Raw genomic sequence first — 20,479 nt, 5'->3', positions numbered from 1 at the left:
GACAGCTGGTGGGAGAATTTGGTCTGTAGCTGCTGCGGAGAGCAATGAGTTGCTTGAAACATGTGATAACTATTTAAATTAAAGAAAAACACTAATGACAGCTGAGAATATGCCGAGGTTAAAATGGGTCATGCAAAAGCATTTCATTTTCCCAACTGTACATACTTTCTCAAGCTCACACTGCAATAAGGCATGTATATGTGTGCATGGATGTTTGTGTGTGAGAGAGATGCAAAGAAAAACTACAAGTTTGGAGTCCTACAAAATCCAAAGCAATGATGGATGTTCTTGGAAAGCGGTGGTGAGACAAGCACACAATTGTGTTGGAGGGCCAGGAGGTCACCCAGGGTCCTTCTGAGCACAGTGCTGTGCTCAGCCCAGCATTCAAGTGTGATTTCTTGGCTGAAATTTATGTTTCTTGTTCCACATTTGGGGTTTCTGGCACTTGTGTTAGAGCATTGTTGGATGGATTTGTCCAGCAGGGTAGGTTTCACAGCAAAGACAGTTTAACAGAGATTGATAAAGCAGAAGCCATTTCTTCTGGGGGCTTTCTGCCCCCTTCCAGGAGCCTGCATGAATATTCAAAACTCTGCCTGTGACTGAGATGCCTTCGGGTTATGCTGTTGGTAGGACAGATGCTGACAGCCCTGGGGGAGGATTTCTGCTGCAGGGTTTTGCTGTGTGCATGGGAAGGTTGGAAGAAGAGGCAGCTGTGGATTGTGGTCTAAGAGCAATTCCAGACCTTAGTGCTTTGTCTCCAAAGCAGTCCAGCCTCTTTACTATGGAAAGACATATATAGAGAGAGGTGAGCCTTGGAGAGTGAACAAGTATCCTGGCATGTATGAAATCCATCCTCCTCTTAGCAGGGTGTCTGGATCCCCTTGGCTGCCTCCCATCTGCTTGAATAGAATAAAGTTGGTTTTTGCAGGTAGGAGAAGGAGGGTCAAAACTCTTATGGGCTCTGCCTCTGGTCTCCAGCACTGCCAGTCAGTGGGCAGTTGTTTTGTGTAATTTGACATCTGGCTTGTTCTTCCTCTTGCCTTGTTTTAATTTCCTGTGGCTGCAGGAATGCTGCAAGGCAAGGGGGAAACTCTCATCTCTGGGGTTGTGGCATTTCCCCTCTGTTTCTCATTCTGTGTCCTTCCCAAATGGAGCAAGTGAACATACAAGGAAGCAATTTAGGAAGGTAACTGCTGAAGCTGCCAAGTTGCCTGTCTTTCTCTCACACTGTTCCCTTAAGGTGGAAAATGAGGGAAGAAGCAAATTTACACATTGAAACCTTTCAGTTACTGTTGTTAGGGTTGCTGAGGGTCTGTAGGAACACAGGAAAGGGAGGAATTACATTTCAGGCTGTCTTCAGGAGGGAAAAACCTTTCTCTTAGCTCATACATTGTGACAAGTTTGCATTTCTCAGCAGAAACACTGAGTTATTAACTTTCCTTCCCTCCTTCTTTCCCCAGCATTGTCACGCTTTTTCCAGCAGCCGGAGTCGCAGACAGTGGAGGAAAATGGCATGGCCCGGTTTGAGTGCCGGATCGAGGGGCTGCCCTCCCCTGTCATCACCTGGGAGAAGGACCATGAAGCTGTGCCAGCAGAACCCAGGTGATGCCCTGCTTGCTTTCTTGGGTCAGCTTGAAAAAGAGTAAAGCAAAACCTGACCATTTAGGATGTGGAAATGGTTCTATAAAATGGCAGAATGACGAGAGAGGTGATAGACAGGTGATAGAGAGGTGATACCAGGTTTGGACCTGATAACTAATTGATATAAGAGGAGTTATTCAAGGGACCAAGGAAAAAAGGTCCATAAACATCTGAATAAAATGGACTTTCCCCCACATATTCAAACCACAAAGGAAAAAGAACTCCTGATACTGTGCTAGGTATTACAGCTCAGAACCTGCACCCTGCAAAGGCCTGTGTGTACCCAGGATGGGGCATGGCAAGGCTTGGATGCTTTGGCTTGTCCTCTTGTGTGAAATGACATGGAATTCATTGGGTTACTGGGGCCTGGGGTGAGGAGCATTAACCTGGGCGTATCCAACTGAACTCCATTATGTGGATTTTCTTTGATTTCGGTTATGATTTTAATGGGAGGTGTTTTCTTTTGCCTTACTGCCATGTTTAGACACCTTCTACTAAAAGATGCTGAATTTTCTTTTTCTGGAGAAAAGAGGAGAGTCCTGAAGCATGATACTTTTTCTTTCATGAAAGTCAGTTACAGAGGAAGGGATAAACCATTAGCTGTTTGTAGACATCACTTCTGCAGGGAATCAGTAACTGAATTGTCCTTAAGTTCTTAAAAACTCCTTTTCTGTTCTTCAGAAAGAGGTGTTTCCCACCCGGGGAAGTTAATCCAAGTGGCAGAAGAGGAAAAAAAGAGGGAGGTGTTTGGGGGGAAGTTTAGAAATGCTTTTGAAGCAGTGACTATTTCTGTAAGAATAGCCACTTATATCCTTGAGTCTGGAGTGTGGCATCTAAAAGTTCATAGGAGGCTGTTACGAAGAAAATTAATAAAAAAGGAAGGAAAAAAAACCCCTAGAAAATAAGGGATTGCAGGAGAAGTGTGTCATAGATACAATGGCTTTTTAATGAGACAGCTCGATGGATATTGTGAAATTACTTGCTCAGAGATTGCTTTCATCACGGGCAGCCTGAAAATTGTTTTCCTTGTAAAAGCCAGGCCATAATCTCTATCTGCAGATCTTGCTTCTTAAATCATGTTCTAGCTAATATGCTTTTTCAGAAGGATTTGCTTTTTTTGTTGTTGTCTAGTTGTTGTTGGATTTAATATAACCGGCTTTCGAAGGAATTAAGTGAATTCCAGGAAATGTTGGCTGCCAACCAGAGCTCTCTGTTATCCTCCCTGCATTGTGCCTAAGGATGGGATCTCAGGCTGGCCTGATTGCTGTGGGCTCCCTCCTGTGCACACTTGGGATGAGCCGTGAAAATGGAAGCCTTTGGCTGGGCAGGTGTCAGGGTGATGATTTCATAGTCCAGAATAGCAGGGCTGGGAGGGTGTGCAAAATCAGGCTCAGGGACTGGAGTTGTGCTGCTACATCAGTGTTTGTGATTTAAGAGGGATAGAATAATCATGTTAAACTCACATTGCTTTTCCCTTTTCTTGCTTTTCCTTTTCCCCTCTCTTGTCTTCCTTTTCCCCTCTTTTTCACTCTTCCCCCTCCACTTTTCTTTGTTGTTCTTACTTCTGGGCACTCTTTTCAGCCTTTGCCCCTGGATGCAGGTTCTAGCATGGTGCTACTTCAAAGGTACTGAGAGCTGATCTTAAAAAAGTATTTAAACAACCTATAGGGTACCATAGTGCTGATTGGTGTTTTTGGAATACCTTTCCTGTCCCTCTTCAGGACAAAAATCTAAATTACCTATGTGAGTAAGGCACAGATTATTTTGCAGTTCTGGCTCTGAAGCACAGTGGGTAAACACAGTCTTAAATCTGCAGCTGCTGCTGAAAGGTGGCTCACAGGATTTCTCTTGATTGCAGTTGATTTGGGGTGTGTGCAACATCTCTTGGCATAATCTCTGGTTTATGTGCTGGCTGGGTTTCACATCAGGCTCCAAAATTCTGTTTATTTTCTCTAGAGCCAAGATGAGCACTTGCTGGGAACTGGAGGTCTTTGGAGGTCTGCACAGCAAATCCATAACCTGCAGACCACGTACTCTGCAATCACAGTATATTTGTCCACACTTTGGCTAAGTGAGGGTTTTATCTGTGTGTAAAGTTTTATTTCTCTGCTGTGCCAGGAATGCCTTGACGTGGCTCATGTTCATGTACAGGACTCTGGAGCTGTGAGCAAAAGGGCTTCCAAACTGAGCCTGCAACAGAGCTGCAGGTTCCTCACTGTGCTCAGCACAGCTTTGGGCTGTCCCAGGCACCTTCAAAAGGCTGAAGGTAGGGTGTGCTGGCAGTTTACCAGGGAGAAGGTAAGAAAGGGAGTAGGGCTGTTAATGCTGGGATATTCTCTGAGCTGTAGGGCTGCAGGGTTGGGACACGAGGCAGTGCTGCTTGATTTCAGCTCTTGGGCACTGCCCTGGTGAGCAGCCCTGAGCCCCTCAGTGCTGTCAGGGAGGGGCAGAGCTCTCTGGGTGTGCCCTGCTGTTCTTGCTGCCTTTGGAGCCCTGGCAGTTGGCTCTGCTCTGAGTGTGCTGTCCTTCAGGGTATTCCAGGTGGGGGCTTGCCTTTAGCCCCCATCGAGGCAAGCTTCTCTGGGATCCTGACACTGCAGCTATCAACAGCAGAACTCCTGGGACTGCCAAGATTCAGCGTTTCTCTTGCTTCCAGGGCCTTTGTCTGTCTGTCCTTTAGCTTTTGTTTCCTGCTTAATCCTTGGTGAAGGTGAGCAGACAAAAAGATTTGCGCTTTGTGTGGAAGAAAAGCTCTGACAACTGTCTGCTGTGAGTCATCAGGCAAATTTCCTTACAGGGAGCCTGGGGATGGAGCAAATGCCCTTGCAGGCTGCCTGAAGGCTTCTAGTTCAGGGCTGCTGGGACCCTGAAGAGCTGGAGGCTTTGTGAGCAGCTGGGAGAAATGGTGGATAGAGAAATGTGCTTTTCTTCCCTCCTTGCTTCCCCAGCAGAGCAATCCTCACTGCTGCCACGTTTTTCCAACAGGATGTATGGCACTGAGTAGATCTCTACCACTGGTACTGAGGGGACTGTCTCAAGCTCTTTCCATGAAGTCTCCCATTAAACTCCCTTATTTCCAGGTCCTGCTCTCTTTAGAGACACAGTGGCTTGTTTTGTGCCCTCAAGAGAAGCTGGGTCCTGAATACCCTGGTATAGGGACCCTGCTCTGAGAGAAGAAAGGCCAGAGATCAGAGGTCTGTCCTAGCCTCAGTGAATCTGTGATATATCACTGAAGTGTCTTTTTGTGGCTGGGAGATGCCTTGCCTGGTGTTTGAAATATGTTGATATTAATTACAGACTCAAATAGCAGATGCACGACAAAAATAAATATTATCGCAGTGGGAGGCTTTCCCTCCATGGAGCTGAGAGGATGCAAATATTTGTCATCCTTCTCCTGAGTCCTGATGAGGCATCCTGATGAGGGCTTTTCGGTATCACCTCCTCTGAGGTCTTTTGGGGCTTGATCCTGAGCAAAATGTCTTTGTGAGTAGCAGGAACGTGGCTTTAGGGATGTAAGGCATTGCATTTGTGTGCATGGGAAGCTTCAGCCTGTCTGTGTCCATGGATCAGGCTGTAGGGTTGTTTCAGGGGAGACAGAATGGTCACTGGAGGAGCTCTTGTGGCTCTTCCTTCTTCATCAGCTGTGAAGGACAAGGCACGATGAGCTCAGCTGCAGTAGCTGAGGTCCAGGATTGATGCAAGACTCACAACAGGAATATTTTTCTCTGGAACAGACTGCTTAGGGCAAGGAGGTGTTTCCATGGGTGCGGATTTAGGATAAATGTCTGCAGGAGCAGGCATGCTATTGGTGACCGTGGCTTGAATGCAGGATGAGTGACCTGTTAAGGTCTTCCTGGCTCCATGATCCTTACTCATGGCACTCCAGCTGTCTCAGCACCTGGAGAACCACAGTTTGACTTACTGTGATCTTTGTGGATGGCAGGACTGGCATTCATGGTTCTAACTTGCCTTTGTGCTGTTCCTGTGGAATAGCTGCTATCCCTCCCCTTAGCAATTGCCTTTGAATGTGTCCTCTTCATAATGAAGACTGATAACCCAGAGCTGCCTGTCAAACCTCGGCAGCTCTGTTTATAGAGGCTTGCAATTAAAAATGGATCTCATATATAATTAAAAAGGATCACGTAGGCTTTGCGCCTTGCATTCAAGAATAAAGAGGCTGCCATCTAGGAATCCAGGCAGAAAATGGAGATGCTGACAGCCTGCTCCTACTTTTATGCTAATTGCTAATCATCTGCTTTGTTCAGTGTAATGCAGCAAGGATTGTGTTCATGTCGTGAGCAGTGTAGCCATTTCACTCTGTGGAATTGTTTCCCAGTAGCATCCCATGGGCAAATCAGAGGATACTGAATGCCCAGCTGTGAGTTTGTCACCTTGTGAAGGCCAGAAACTTGTGGAAGAAGGAAAGGAGCAGAAATGATGCAGGTTCAGGTGGCTGTGTCGTGGCTGCTTTGGCCCATGGAGGTGCAGCTGTGTATCAACTGGTCCCTTTTCATGTGCTTGAGGTGGAGCAAGAAAAAGATGATGTTCAGACTTCTTTGCAGTGTGTTTTTTGTCTGGCAACCAAATCTTTGTAAAAAGCAAGTGCTGAAAATGGCTGTAGCATGTGCTCAAGCTTGGGGACATCTACAAATGTGTATGTAGAAGAGTGAGTGTATGGAGTTGGTTTGTGCTGGCCAGTTGATTTGTGTCAGCAAAGTCCTGTTAGTCTGGTCTCCCAAGAGCAGCTTTTAAATTTGGAAGACTCCAAGGGTATGGATACCTGCTGCTTTTTGAGAACTACGGGTTGGGTTACTCAGAGGTTCCCTGATCCCATTCTGCTGTCATTGCCAGGACCTGCACATGAGAGATTTTTGGGAGAAAAAGAAGGGATTAAAGGACTTTGGGGTGATGAATATCTGAGGTAAGACATAGCCTGTCTCACACTCTTCCTTTTGGTTACTCAGGTTTATAACTCTTCCCAATGGTGTCCTCCAAATCGTGGATGTGCAGGAGAGCGATGCTGGGATTTACCACTGCGTGGCAACCAACGCCGCCCGAAAGCGCTACAGCAACGACGCCACCCTCAGCGTGGTGAAAGGTGAGGTGCTGCCAGCAGCCTCTGGCTGGGCACAGGTCTGCCAGGTAATCATTGTGTGTGGTGGGAGAGCTGGGCTCAAACACCAGTGACCATCTCCCCTCCTGGTGTGCTCTCCACGTGGCCAGCTTTGCTTAAAACCTGCAGAGAGGCATTTCATGAAAGGTTTCTCTTTGCTGGTGATGGGGTGAGGAGACTGTGTTGGGAGGACTCCTTTGTGCTCTGGGGTGATTAGAAGGGATGAGGCAGTCCGTTTGCTCCTTGGGGAGGGCAGCATTTTTGGTGGTGTTCTCTGCAGTGGCATTGGATAGCAAGAGAAACAAGGGCTGGCCTGGACAGACAAAGGTGCTTCCCAGGCAAGCGAGAGAAGTAGCTGGAGGCTGGAGTAGCTGGCAGGACAGTGTTTAACCAGGGTGCCCAGCACAGTCCAGAGGAGGCTGAGCACAGTACATCCAGCTTGTGTTCTGTGTCCATGTTGCTGGTGCTCTGCTGAGCTCCAGAGATCTTTATGTGGTGTTTGGGAACAGCCCCAGCTGGGATTTCTCCTGGTGGTACAGGCCTTTGGAGCAAAGCTTTGGCTGTGAGCTGTCTTTCACCTCCCAATGTGGGCCTCAGCCTCTGAGTGCATTTTGCTTTGTAAGCCAAGAGTGCAGTGGGCAAGTCTGGACATGAGGAGGACATAGCTGAGAGCCTGAGTGCAGTGGGGGTCTCCAGGCTCCAGCATCCTTCCCAGCATGCCTGGCTGCCTCCCCAGCTTTGTATCATCCTGTCCTGCAAAAGGACAAGCTCACCAGGGCTGGGGGTCTGGCTGAGCTGCCCCTTCTCTCAGGACAGTGCCCCCTGCCACATCTGTCTCCTGTTTGTGCTGACCCCGGTGTATCTTGCAGGCAGCTTTAACCTTGAAAGCTCTGAAATCCTTCCCAGCCCCTTCTGTCTTTGTTTAGGATTGTGTTGCTTGGCATTCTGCTCCCAATGTATTTTCCCAGCAATGGCTTTGCTGTTCATCCATCAGCAGGGAGTGTAATTAACTGTGGAGCCTGAGAACACACCTCTGATCAATGGATTGTGTCATGGAGGTAATCTGGGTGGAATCTGCAGAGAATTCGTGAGCGGTTGAATGCTCTGTATCTAATTGCCAGCCCCTGCCAGATCCTCTGTGTGTTTAATGATGCTGGGAGCCGAGGGGAGCTTCCTATGGGCAGTTCCAGCTCCAGAGACAGCTCTGTGCTGGCTCTGGTGTGCTATTGATAACTAATATCGATCAAGCTGCAAAGGTGAATTTGATGTCCTTGGCATCATAACTCATTCTGCATAATTGCATCTTGTAGCTCTGCAATGTTTAATCTGCTTTGCAAATGGAGGCAATGGAAGAGGTTAAATGGGAAGCGTTCCTTCTGGAGCACCAGCCGGCCCGAGCAGATTTCTGCCTGCAGTTCTCACCCAAATCTCTCTTCTGCAGCACCACACCACCCGCTGGCTGCTAAAACAAATATGTGAGGTTGAGTTTTTCACCAGATTGAGCTGATAGTGATGAAAAACATGCCTGTTAAATCTCTGGGTTTTTTTATAATTGGGGAGAAGTATCTCTGAGACAGATGGGAAACTGCAGTGACCTGTGCAGGCTGTAAACTCCTCCATGAGTGACTGGCATGGTATTGATCCTTTTTTGTTTCAGCACTTCACCATCAGAGCACATTTTTGGATGCCTGGACTGGCTTGAGGAGTCTTTGCCTCCCTATTCAGAAGCAGCTGACAATAGTTGGAGTGAGCTGGTCAGGCAGAAATCCTTTCCTGATTGTGAAAAATAAAACCCAACTAAACCAAAACAAAGAATCCTAGGAAAAAAAAACCCAAAATAAACTGAAAGACAGACAACAAAAGAACAATAGACTGAAGTACCGTTATTTAGTGTTGCTTATTTGGAAATTTTAGGGACCAAACTCCTGTGTGTCTGCAGATAGGAGCGACTAAACTGCTTCTTCCCTCCCTGCTCCTGGCAAGGGACTCCTTTGTGCCAAGATAAGGTGACAGTCCAGCCTTTCAGCCCCACTGCCAGGGTCCCTGGAAAAGGTTTGTGCAGTGGGACCTTGTGTCTCCTTACCCTCTGTCCCACTGGCAGCCCTGGCAGTGCTGTGTTATGATGCTGGAGGCTGTGCTCCTGGTAGATTTTGGGGTCTTGCTGGTGATAATCCAAATGCTTCCAAGGATCAGGTCTGGGAACAATTTGTGTTCATGCCTCTGCCTTCCAGACAGGGCTGGATTTGAGCTGTGCATAGCAAAAGAATCAGTTTCTCTATAGCTCTTCTGCCCAGTCGTCCTGTTCCTCCCCCCTCCCTCCCTGTTCCTTGTACGATGGCTGGGAATTGTTCCCTCTCCCTTATTAAAGGCCTTTTCCTGTAAAAGCAGCAATTAACGTGACCCCTTTCTGTCATATCTGCACAGTCTAAAAACCCCAAAAGTGTCATTTCCCTGGGCAGTGTGACTTCCCTGTCCTGGGGGGAATGTGGGCTGTGCTGTGTGTCCGTGGCTGAGCACATGCTGGCCGTGGCCAGGCAGGGCAGGCGGGGCTGCAGATGTTTTGGCTGTGCAGACTTCATGGTGCAAATTTCCAGACCTTCCCTGGGGAAGCGGCGTTTGGAGCTGGAAGGGAAGAGAGCAGACGGGACAGCGGGATGCAGTCACGCAGCCCTGAAACAGAGCCTGCTGCTGGAACAGGGATAGCTCGGGTTTCCCCTTGGATCTCCACTGCTTCCCAGTGCACATCTGGCAGCTCTGTCCCTTCACCCCTCACCTGGACAGGTGATGAATGAACCCTGTGTCTCTCTCTGCCAAAAGGGCATCAGGAGCTGGCTGTGGGATGCTTTCCCAGGCCCTGGCTGTGCATGCTGCCTTTCCTTGGGGTCAGCTGTGTCTTGTTCCTTGTAGCTCCTTTTTCTGGAAGCAGGCTCTGGAGCCCTACTCTGAACTTGTAGATAAAGAAGTAATTCCTTGTGTGTCCTGGTTGTGTTCCCAGGTTCTTGACATACACACGAAAGTGTTGCCATGCTTCATAAAGCAGCTCTCAAAGAAGAGTAGCAGAAGGGCCTGAGGAACATGACGTGTGGTCTCAGCAGGTCACTTTGCCTGTCACTTCGCTTTCCCCCTCCGTGTCATGCACATGCCTGCTCTGTGTGTTTTCATGGGAATAGGGACTCCCTCTTGCTGTGTATTTGCCCCACAACTGGCACAATGCAGCACAAGTAACAGTCAGAAGCTGTGCTGCTGCAACAACAGTAGGTTTTTACAAAGATTTGGTCTATTCTGTTTTTAAATGTCACAAGGAGTGTGCCTCCCCCTAATTTCCATTGCATCTTCCCCGTTGAATGAATTCCGGGATCTCTTCTCCACAGCTAACCCAAATTTCACTTCCTTGCAATTCATCCTATTAGTTTTAGTTGCAAAGCATTGGGAATCTTGAAAAAATTGTTATTCCTCCTTATTTTTTATTCCCTTTGAGTATGTATAAGCAGTATGGTGTCTCCCAAGTGACTTAAAGAAAGTTAAAAATCTTGACAATTTTAGTAGAGAATAGTTTTCTCCCACTGGAGCAGGAGAAACAAATTTGAGATCCTGACCCCAGATCTCTTTCATGTAGATCTCAGTGTTTGTGTCTTTTCATATTTATTGGTTATTGCAGAAGGATTGTCAAAGCATGGTCCTGGGAGCCAGGACTCCCTTCTTCTCTCTCCCTCTCTGTTGTTGGGCTGCAGAGGAGAACCAGTTCCTCAACTGGAAATTTCTGTAAATAGGGATAATGTAATAAATAGCCTTGGAGTTACCCTGTTGGAAAGGGTGGCTCAGTCTGGAGAATGATTATGGGCATTTGGTGCTGGAGGGCATCCAGGGGCACATACAGAGAGAGGTGTGGGCATGTATCTCAGTGTGGGTGTGGGATTTCCCTCCTCATGTCCTCTGGACCCTGGTCTGTGCATGTGGGGTGGCTGTGACTGCTGTGACATGTGTGGGAAAAACCTCTGCCTTAAACCAGATAGGCAAGAATCAGAATCTCCCTGTGCTGCTGTAATGCAGGAATTGGAGAACAGAGCAGGGTGGTGGGTGGAGGTCTGGGCTGAGCAAACACGGGGGAGTCTCCCAGCAGCTGAGCACATCCCCCGCGAGCTGGGATTTAGTGCCGTGTTATTAGAGATGACACTGCGAGATTGCCGTTGGCAGAACATCATTTACGCTGACAGTTGTAGCAGCTTGCTGCAGCAGTGTCCCAGGAAATGGATTTTTCAGCCAAATATTTGTATGAACGTGATAACAGGGACAGAGCTTGGAGGCAGCTGAAGCACCTTCAGTTTTTTTGTTCTTTTGGTGTTGGTGCTGCAGTGGCTTGCAGGTACCAACACAGAGCCTGGGATGGTTCCTGCTCCAGAGGGGTGTAGGAAATACAGCTCTTGACTGGGATGAGCTTTGGGGATGGAGGGGAAGGTGGTGATGAAGTGAGCAACACTCGCAGTTGGCCACCACCTCGCAGAAACAGACGTGCTGTTACCACAAGTGGATTTTCAGTCCCTGCATGTGCGAATGACGTGCTGGATGCTGGCTTGGCACTCAGCCCGAGCCCTGGCCACGTGCTCTGCTCCCCTCGCGGCTTCCAGCACAGGTACTGGGCAGCCAGGGGACAGGGAACTTTGGATTTGGGTCAGTGCTGCTCTGGGCTGGCCTCCCTGACTGCAGCTGGGCATTGATCCTGTGTGTGCTGCCAGCAACAGTGAAGGGCAGCATTAGCCAGAGTGGAGGGATGGTCCAACCTGGATTAGGGTGGTCTTCCTCCAGCAGGAACCTGTTGCAGGGACAGCAGGGCCCTGTGTGGTTGTGGGGGCAGAGCTGTCCACACCTGTGTGTGGGCATGGCACTCTTCTTCTGAGAGGCATGAGTTGTGGGCATGTGTAGGGAGAGAAAGTGTGGGGCGGGGTAACACAATTGCATTTTTGCTGTGAGTTGTTGGCATGATCAGCAAATGATGCATCGCCTCTGGAGAAAGAGACATCCCAGTTCCAACCTGCAATTGCCATGTTCCTGTTCCATGTGCCTCCTGTGCAGGACATAGAACTCTCACTTTTCCCTCTCTCCTTTTAGCATCCTGTTTTCCTTTGCCCTCTGGTCTCTCACTTCACTAGCAGTTAAGCAGGAAACTGCTCTCCACTTGACATCCCAAAAGCTCAGCCATGAAGACTCTGTTTACGAGTATTTCACAGCTCTGGTTTCTTGGGAAGCAGGTATCTGAAGCTGTTTGCATAATGCATCTGATGGATTCTGTAAAACACTGTTGCTCCTGCCTGTGGCAGAAGGTGCTAAGCAAGCCATGGCAAGTGTGAATTCAGAGGATGGCAAGATCAAGGAGGAGGTACACAACACTTCCTGCTTAATAAATAGATCTTTAAGGCTAGAAGTGACCTTCTGCCTAACAAGCTGTAAACTTAAACTCCATCTCACTTTACTGAGCCTGTCACTGCTGGTGGGTTTCAAGCACACGTGGAGCAGGATCGAGCCCATTAATATTGGGTGAAACTTGTGAAAGGCTGGTGCAGATGTGTGTCAGGCATCCATCCAACCACACAGCTCTGCTTGGCTGGGGTTCCTACAGGGCCAAGATGCATCACACCCCTCACATCGCTGAGGGAAAGCTGCTCATAGCTCCAGTGTCAGCAGCCTGCTCTGGGAGCCCAAGGGGAGTTCCAGCTCAGCTGTCTGTGAAGTTCTGTGGGGCTATGATGTGCCACACTCCTGACAGCTCCAGCAGCCCGCAGTGACAGAGGGTTTGATACAAAATGCAGAGCCCTCACCTCCCATTAAGCACAACAGCTAAGCCTGGGGATGGCACCGAAGTGAGTGGCAACAGAGGTGTCAAGGATAATAGAGCAGAACAAGGGATGTACGGCTGGGAATAGGTGAGCTGTTTCCAGGTCCTGAGGGGAAACTGCTCTAATCCACACGCAGTGGTAGCTGTGCATGACGTTTAGAGCTGTCAGATGTGGCCAGGCTCGTGTGTTACTCTGCCTTCAGCTCCTGCAGACGAGGGATGTGTGGATTCAGGTGTGGTTTATGGTCCTCTGGTGTTCTCCACATGCATCCCTTACTAATTCAGGTCTGCTGCACTTTTGAGGCTTCCTGAAATAACAGCTGGTATTTGGTAAGGCTTGGACTGAAGCACGGTTTAAGTGGTAGGCTCCATTCAGTTCTCCTCTGAGTCCCTTGGTGATGGTGCAATTCTGTGGTGCATGAGCACATCTGCACTACAGGGATCACACCTAGCCTGCCCTGGAGGATGTGGGACAGGCTGTGACTGTGTGGAGAGGCTGGAAAGGAGCTAGGAATAGAGACCATAATTAGGTCAGCAGCTTGCAGTGGGCTGCAGGACAGGAAGGTTGATGTGCTTGGGCTCCTGATGACACTGATTAATTATTAATCATTGGTGTTACAGCTGTGCCTCAGCAGCTCTCTGAGGTCGAGGGCTGGCGGTGCCCTCCGGCGCTGACAGCGCCCAGCAGCAGGAGTGAGGATGTTGGGAGTGTCTGGGGGCAAAGCAAAGCTCATGGGAGTGTCTAATCCCATTACTTTTGACACAGGACAGACATGTCCCTGTCTCCAGGACCCACCAGTACCTACAGGGGTGCTGAGGAACAGGAGTGGGCCTGGGTCACAGGGGAGACTGAGTCAGGAGCAGAGCTGGGCTGCTCTGAGCCCTCACTTGGATATCTTGGATGCTGGGGATTGCTCAGAACACAACTGAGGGTTTGCCTTCGGTATCAGAGGTGTTCTTGCCCATCTCTGTTCCTGGTGCAGCCAGGGGACAATGCCAAGTAGACTCTGGACAAGAATGAGGAGCAGGAAGAGAGAGGAAGGATGGGACAAGGAGGGGCAGATGGTGCTATCAAACACTGTCTTCATGCACAGCCTTACATCAGGGTTCTCTGTGGCACCCAGCAAGTGTCCAAGCTAAGGGCTCTGACAGAATCTGTGGATATCAGCAATGATCTTTCCCCATGGAAAGCCAGCTTTTCTTCTGGACTTTTCCTAGAAAAACAGATTTGCATTGTCCTGAGTGAATGCAGATGCATCCATCTGCTTTTACTTCTCTCCCTTCCAAGTTGGCAGTCTCAGTTTGCTGCCAGACTGTTTTACTGTGGGCTCCCAGCATGTTGTGTGTTCACAGCGTCACTTGTGGGAAGCATTCTGTGTACCTGGCATCAGGGAGAGCCCTCTGCAAGATTCCTTCCCAAAATGTTCCTGTTTTCAGAGCTGCTCGGGACAGTGGATGGCTGCTCTGGCAGAGGGAATGGAGCAGAGCAGGAGCCATGGTCACAGAGGAAGCAGGTTGTGCCCTCCTGCACGGTCCAGGGCCTCCAGCCTCATCCCTTTCTGCTGTCACTGGATGTGCCTGAATTGCAGATGGATCTGATATCACAAATAAATCTGAATTGCAAATAGGTCTGATGAAGTAGGTGTCAGCCCCTGGGAAACATCAGCCTCAGAGCACAAGGAGGAAGTGACTGGAGTGAAATAGCTCTGGCCACTGAGGCAGGGTGAGTAAGGAGGAGCTTCAGGGTGACTTGTGAGCCAGAATGGTCTTCTGTTGGCCATGTCTCTGTGTCATTGCTCTGCAAGAGGTAAGAAAATAGGACTTAGGGCTTTTTTTTTCTCCTTGGAGATTCCTCATGCATCATTCTGGAAAGTGGTGTGCTGCTCTATGATCATGACAAAGAGAGCTGGTATAATGATGGTTAAAAAGGCATGAGGGTGTTCCCACTGAATCCCAGAGGCTGGCAAGCTTATATCCCCAGGGATATCTCATGTTTACTGATTGTGGGGGTATTTATATTTAAATAATGGATAGTGTGGCTTTTGCTAAGGGTCTTCTGATGCTCTCTGGCTATTACTTTTGCACCTTCACTTCTGTGAATAGCTGTGTTATGAACTGTGAGCAGATGGAGTCCCAGAGATGCTGAGAGATGTACCCAGAGCAGCACAGCAGGTTAGTGACAGAGACCATGGGAGACTCTCTTGAGCCACTGGACCAGAAGCTGGGACATCATCCTGACTTGTTGTCAGCCATGGGACATTCCTGGTTCACTGAGGAGGTTCCTGTTGCAGTGGTGACTTTACAAAACAGCCTCTTGCAGCCTTTGTTTTTCTAGTCACTGGGTTTGGCAGCTGCATGGGAATAGCTGGAGCTTGCAGTGCTTTAAGGGCTCAGCTTGAGCAACATAAGCTGTCTGGGTTTTAGGGTTAGGGCAGGGAGGCTGCTCTGTTCTCCACACAAAGACTCTGAGGTACCTCTGCTCCCTTCTTCCCTTCTTGTTGGCCTGTCACCTGATCTAGAGGCTCAGCTCCCTCCATACACTGAGTAACTTTCTTACAGGGAATTTGTTTGCACAGAAGTCTGTGAAAATGTGCCAAGACAGACTTATTAATCAGTAATTACTATCTAAAGTGATGACACTGTCCATGCTGCTCTAACACGGTCTTTCTGTTAGGTCTCAGCATCCACTGTGCCCTGAGCTGGGGTTTCCTATTGCCTCTGCCACATTCCAGCTCCACGGGCTGCTGCTTCTGCCTCCCAGAAACTCTCTGTGGTGCATCTTCAGGCTTCTGAGGACGGGGATGCCTGAAGGCCCGAGGTGTGCTGCCCTTTGGGCTGTGGCAGAGCCAGAGGAGCCGCAGCTCTCAGAGCTCGGTGCAGCTGCCGGCACAGCCCCTCCTGTTTATTTAGCCCGGCTGCGGCTCGGAGCGGTGCAAATGGAGGCGCTGCCGAGCAGGAATGCGTCCTGCAGTCTGGCTGGCTCCCGGCCCTTTTGGCGTGATCAGGAGCGGCTCCAAATGCGTGTACGCAAACAGAGAGCCGATGTTGACAGCTTTACAAGAGCTGGAGTGGTGGGCAAAGCACACTCCGGCTGCTTTGCAGCACAGCTAAGTGTACCCTGGACGTACAAAACTCCGTAGCCTGAAGGATCAATGATTTGGGGAGTGGGGGAAGAGCCCCCCTAAAAATCCAAGGCAATTTCTGGAAACCTGCCACTCTTCCTGGGCTTCTGGTTACAGAGAGTTCAGGGTGTCAGCTTGTGGCTGAGCTAGTACATTAGAGGATTTAATTTCTGAGCTGAAATTTGTCAGCTGTATAAAGAAGTTGAAAGGAATGAAAGAGGACTGCCTGATGGCCCCTTTGCTTGTCTGGACTGGGATCCATGTGCTCCCTCCCAGGGCTTCCAGACACAGACGTGGAACTGGGGAAAATGTTGGACAGGCTGTTTCTGAAGCCAAAGGAGAAGCTGTTCCTAGAGCAGCTTCTCCTGCCACGCTCTGTGGAGAGACCCCAGAAGCTGTGGCAGGTGGTGATCTGAGGAGTACATCCAGGCAGTAAATGAACAGTCCTCGTCCAAACTAATTTATCTCTCTGCACCTTTTTTTAATCAGAGAAGTGTATTTAAATTAATCTCTTACATTCTCTGTTTTTCACATATATGCAAACAGCAGAGGAGCAAGTTTAGTAATGTGTAGGTTGGACCATATATTTTAGGATCTGTTTGCTGATTTATTTCTTGGGGGATTTTGGGATCATAGTTTGAGATACAAGTGCTGTGTGTGCAGGTCTTTTAATAGCACTGAAAAACGATTGAACTTCTGTGTTTTAATCCTGCATGTTTCTTTGTGTGCTGCTTTAAAGATGACAGGATGTCACTGCTCTGCTGCAGCACCATCTTAGTAAGGAGGAAGAGAGACTCCAAAGAGAGGCATTCCAAAGCATGGAGATAAATTCTTCCCCGTTCAGCTTTTCAGTTCAATGCTTGCATTGACAAATGCATAATTGCTTACACAACGTTTGGAAGACATGAGGTAAAAAGACAATACAAAACTGATTTATTGAGCTTATCTGTATTGTTGGGCAGAAATAACCTGTTACTCCAATACACTGAGCAGTGAAAGCCAAGTTGCTTTCCAGCCTCCCTGGATGACTTGTGTGCTGACCCAGACACTCCACAGGTGCCTGGGAAGGGAAAGGAACATTTCTGTGAGCACTGGTGCTGACACATTGTACTGGGACAGCCTCTGGAGTCCCAGTACCAAAGCACTGTCCCTGCTGTGGTTTCTGCTGAGGCACACACCTAAAAGATCCTGCAAGGCTTGGGGACCAAAGGCTGCAGAGAAGGAATTCTGAGTGCACTAAAGTTGAGGGATTGAGTCCATAACCTTGTAACTAAAAGTCATCCCATCCCTTCAATGGCAGGAAAACTTGGATCCAAGCCTCCACAGGCACTGATATAGCAAAGGTGGGAGAAAAACCCCAAAAAGAAAATGGTAAGTTTCAGAAAGGGTATGTGCTTGCATTTGGGGATAAGAGGAGGCAGTTTTTTGACTTAAGACACTTGGGAACACATGATGTAGGGTGTTAAAAGGGCACCACTTACCTTCTTCAGTCACTCCACTTCCTTCTCCCAGTTCTTTTTGCTTTCCTGTTCACAAAGCTGTTCCTTGCCATTTTCAGGTTAGAGCAGTTAGAAAATAAGAAATGCCTATTGCTAAACATGCTCAGGTGTGAGATCTGACATTGTTTATATTGCCCTGAAAGCAAATATTCCACATGTTTGGATACAACCTGGCAAGAGCCTTACATGCTAGTTATCCTGTCCTGAAGTAGAAATAAATTACAGATAAATTTCCAGGGCAGTGTAAAGGGAGGAGAAAGGCAGGTCTGGAGGATGTTTTTCTCCTCCACAGTTGCTGTCAGCTTCTTCCCTAACAGTCCAGGAGGTCTGTGAGTTACCCAGGAAAAGGGAGGGAGCTGGGCAGTGGGAGTAGGACATGCTCTGCAAACACAGCGCCCGCATTTTTGAAGGTGTGTGCTTTGCAATGGGTAATTTGGTCCTCTATTGTCTGCAGAATAACAGCAGTGACAGCATTGACTTTCTCTAATGAACAGCTGCTCAGTGCTAGGATCTATTCCCGGAGGAGGCTCGCAGGGATGAATAAGGTTTCATGCTCCTCCTCCAGAGAGGGTGAGAAAGTTCGCAGAACAGAAGATTGTTGCTTGATTGTCAGAGATCTCCAAATCTTGACCTGCTGACAGCTGAGAGCTGAATGTGTCGCCATGCAAGTCATGTTTAACCTTCCAGCACTTCTGCCAAGGCAGGGTGTTCATGGAATCGGGAGAGAGGTGTTAGTTCCCATCCAAGAAGTCGTCCTCTTGTCACTGCAAACGACCATCACAAATTGGCTGAACAAAAAGCATTTTCCTCCTGTTGCACTGCCTGAATTCTTTGCTGATACTCTGCACTAACAAGAGCAGGGAGGCAGGAGAGGATCACTCTTGAATTATGGATGCATTAGAGGCAGAGCCAAGTTATGAACTCTTGGAGATGGAAGTCACTGATGGATATTATAACTCAAGCCATAAGCTCAAATAAACATTCTGAGCTTTGTCCCAGTCAGCTCCCCTTGGTGCCTCCCTTGACATCCCTGCTCAGAGTTCACCTTCACTGTGAGATGACACAATTGGATTTGTGGAGATTGGGCAGCCTCAGGAGCATTCTGAGGTGTGTCTTGCCACTCACTCACTCACAGGTTCCCTGTGCTTCCCTCCCCACCTCCTTTTCAATTTATAACACACATCATCATAAACACTTTGTTATATTTTCTCTGTGCCTGCCCTGAACCCAGCTCCAGGCACTGAGGGATGCCTGTGAGAGCAGTGGTGCAACAAAGTGGAACACCCAGGTTTGGCTTGACTCCCCTGTCTCATGACAGGAAAGTAGAAAAACACATAAACTGAGAAGTCCTCTGTAGTGAGTCAATAAACTGCAGGCAATATTTTGAAATATTTCTGCAGCTGATAAGTAAGTCTGGGCTGTTGGTATGTGGTAGAACCTTTGTTGTCTCCCTGTGCAGGGGTTAACAAACTGTGCAGGAAGAGGGCTGCCTTCTCAAACTCTTTCAGTGCCCTAAGAATTTCCCTCAGTTCTGTGCACTACTCACAGTGATCCCAGAGCCATTCTTGGCACCCATAAGTGAAAAGAGGTAAAATTGATCCATCTGATTCAGAAGGGCAGAAAGTCCACAAAGGCCTCAGTGATGGAGAGTTTTGATGTGAATCCATGGGTTGTGCCTTGGGCTGTGCAAAGCTTTTGCCTGGAGCAGCTCTGCTGCTTGGAGAGACAAAACAAAGCTGGCAGAGTGGGAGAAATCTCAAAGCCCAAGTTTTAAATAGCAGCTCTGTGAAAGCTTTTCATGCCCCAGAGCAGCCAGCTCGGCGCAGGTGCATTCAGTGACCTGTTTTGTTCAGGCAGTGAAAGATGTCTTGGAAACTGCAGCTCTTTTTTTCTTTTGGTTCTGACAATTCCCTCTTGACCTGAAATTGTCTTAATGGCAGTGGAGACAAAGAGCCTCATGTTGGTTTTACTCTTCAGTGTGTGCTGGAATCCCCTGTGTGGAAGTTTCCCTGGTTAGCTGAGTACTGTTCTTGGGAACTCCTCACTGAAACACAGTTTGTGGGAGTGAACTTGTGATCCATTGTGTCCAACCAGCCTAGAGAGGTGGCAAGGGGAAAATGTGCTCCAAAGGGGCTCAGTTTGAAGAGAAACTTGACTTGTGGACTTGCTCTGAGACACCCACAATGGAATACAAAGCTGGAGAGAAATGTTTGTGCAAGAAGTGTAAGGGGCATTCATCCATGCACACACCCAGGAATGCACTGAGAAAGCAAGCAGAGCTGTTTATGTTTGTAATATAATTTTCAGTAATAATCAGATATAAGGCCTGGGCTAATATATTTTCCCAATAGTTTTTCAAGGCTGAAACTAAGGTAAAACCTGTCTCCTATTGACTGACAGCACTACCAGGCAGCTGTCAGGGACCAAGTGATACAGGACAAGAGCCTTCAGGTGAAGCTTCTATAACCTGTAAAGTGCCTTTGCCAGTCAACACCTGGGGCCATGCACCTGATGGAGCAGATGAGTGTTTAAGTCAGGTTTGAGCAGCTTTCTCTCTTTCTCTGCACCAAGGTTGGTAGAGAAAGCTGCTTGGAAATCTGGCAGGGAATATATTACCATCTGGCTGGTGTTATTTTTTTTTTTTTACTCTAGATTTATTTTTTCCCCCAGCAGTGCAGAAAAAGACAGCTTTTTGCACACAGACATGCCTCAGCCATGTCCTGCCCAGCAGGTATGTGGCAGGCAGTGGGTGAAGAATCTCACTCCCAGGGTAGGATGGAGATCCTACCATGGATATTCCTGCTCCCAGGATATGTGGTGTCAGCTGCTGCCCTGCTCCTTTTCAGCAGAAGCTGCCGTGGCCCTGCAGGCAGTGATTCGTGTCCAGGGTGGGCATATTTGGCTTGCTGAGCCCTGTGCAGGGTGAGCTGAGCCTGAGCCTGGGCTGTGTGGAGGTGTGTGACCACATCCAGCCCTGCTAAGCTCAGAGCAGCTCCTCACCTGGCTCCTTTGCACCACTTTCCTCAGCTCATTAATCACAACTTATTGGGTTCTCCAGTGTCTTTCCAGCACTGTGGCCTTTCCTTGAATGTTTCCTTGAATTGTTTGGATGCTGCATGAATGGCCAGTGAGGGTCTCCAGAAGTGACCAGAGCAGGTGGTAGAGGACAGCATGTAAAGAATGGCAGCTGTAAAACCCTTTGCCTTTGTTGCTGATGCTCTTTCATGTATTTCCTTCCAAATCCTGGCTGGAAAGCTCCTTCTCCTTGTTCTTT

At 48.5% G+C, this 20,479-nt stretch overlaps 1 protein-coding gene across 2 annotated transcripts in view; it reads left to right on the top strand.

Annotated features, from left to right (window-relative positions):
* Positions 1 to 20,479, top strand: part of IGDCC4 (immunoglobulin superfamily DCC subclass member 4) — an 87,731-nt gene that overhangs the window by 35,380 nt on the left and 31,872 nt on the right. For both annotated transcript variants that reach the window (XM_064722295.1, XM_064722294.1), the window contains exons 3-4: positions 1,461 to 1,602; positions 6,606 to 6,739. In XM_064722295.1, coding sequence (XP_064578365.1) covers positions 1,461 to 1,602; positions 6,606 to 6,739 — 276 coding nt within the window. The remainder of the gene's footprint in view (positions 1 to 1,460; positions 1,603 to 6,605; positions 6,740 to 20,479) is intronic.

Source organism: Zonotrichia leucophrys, chromosome 10 (genome assembly GCF_028769735.1).
Source record: "Zonotrichia leucophrys gambelii isolate GWCS_2022_RI chromosome 10, RI_Zleu_2.0, whole genome shotgun sequence".
Classification (NCBI taxonomy): domain Eukaryota; kingdom Metazoa; phylum Chordata; class Aves; order Passeriformes; family Passerellidae; genus Zonotrichia; species Zonotrichia leucophrys.
The sequence above is the reverse complement of the archived record's forward strand: the minus strand, read 5'-3'. Positions and strand labels throughout refer to the sequence as shown.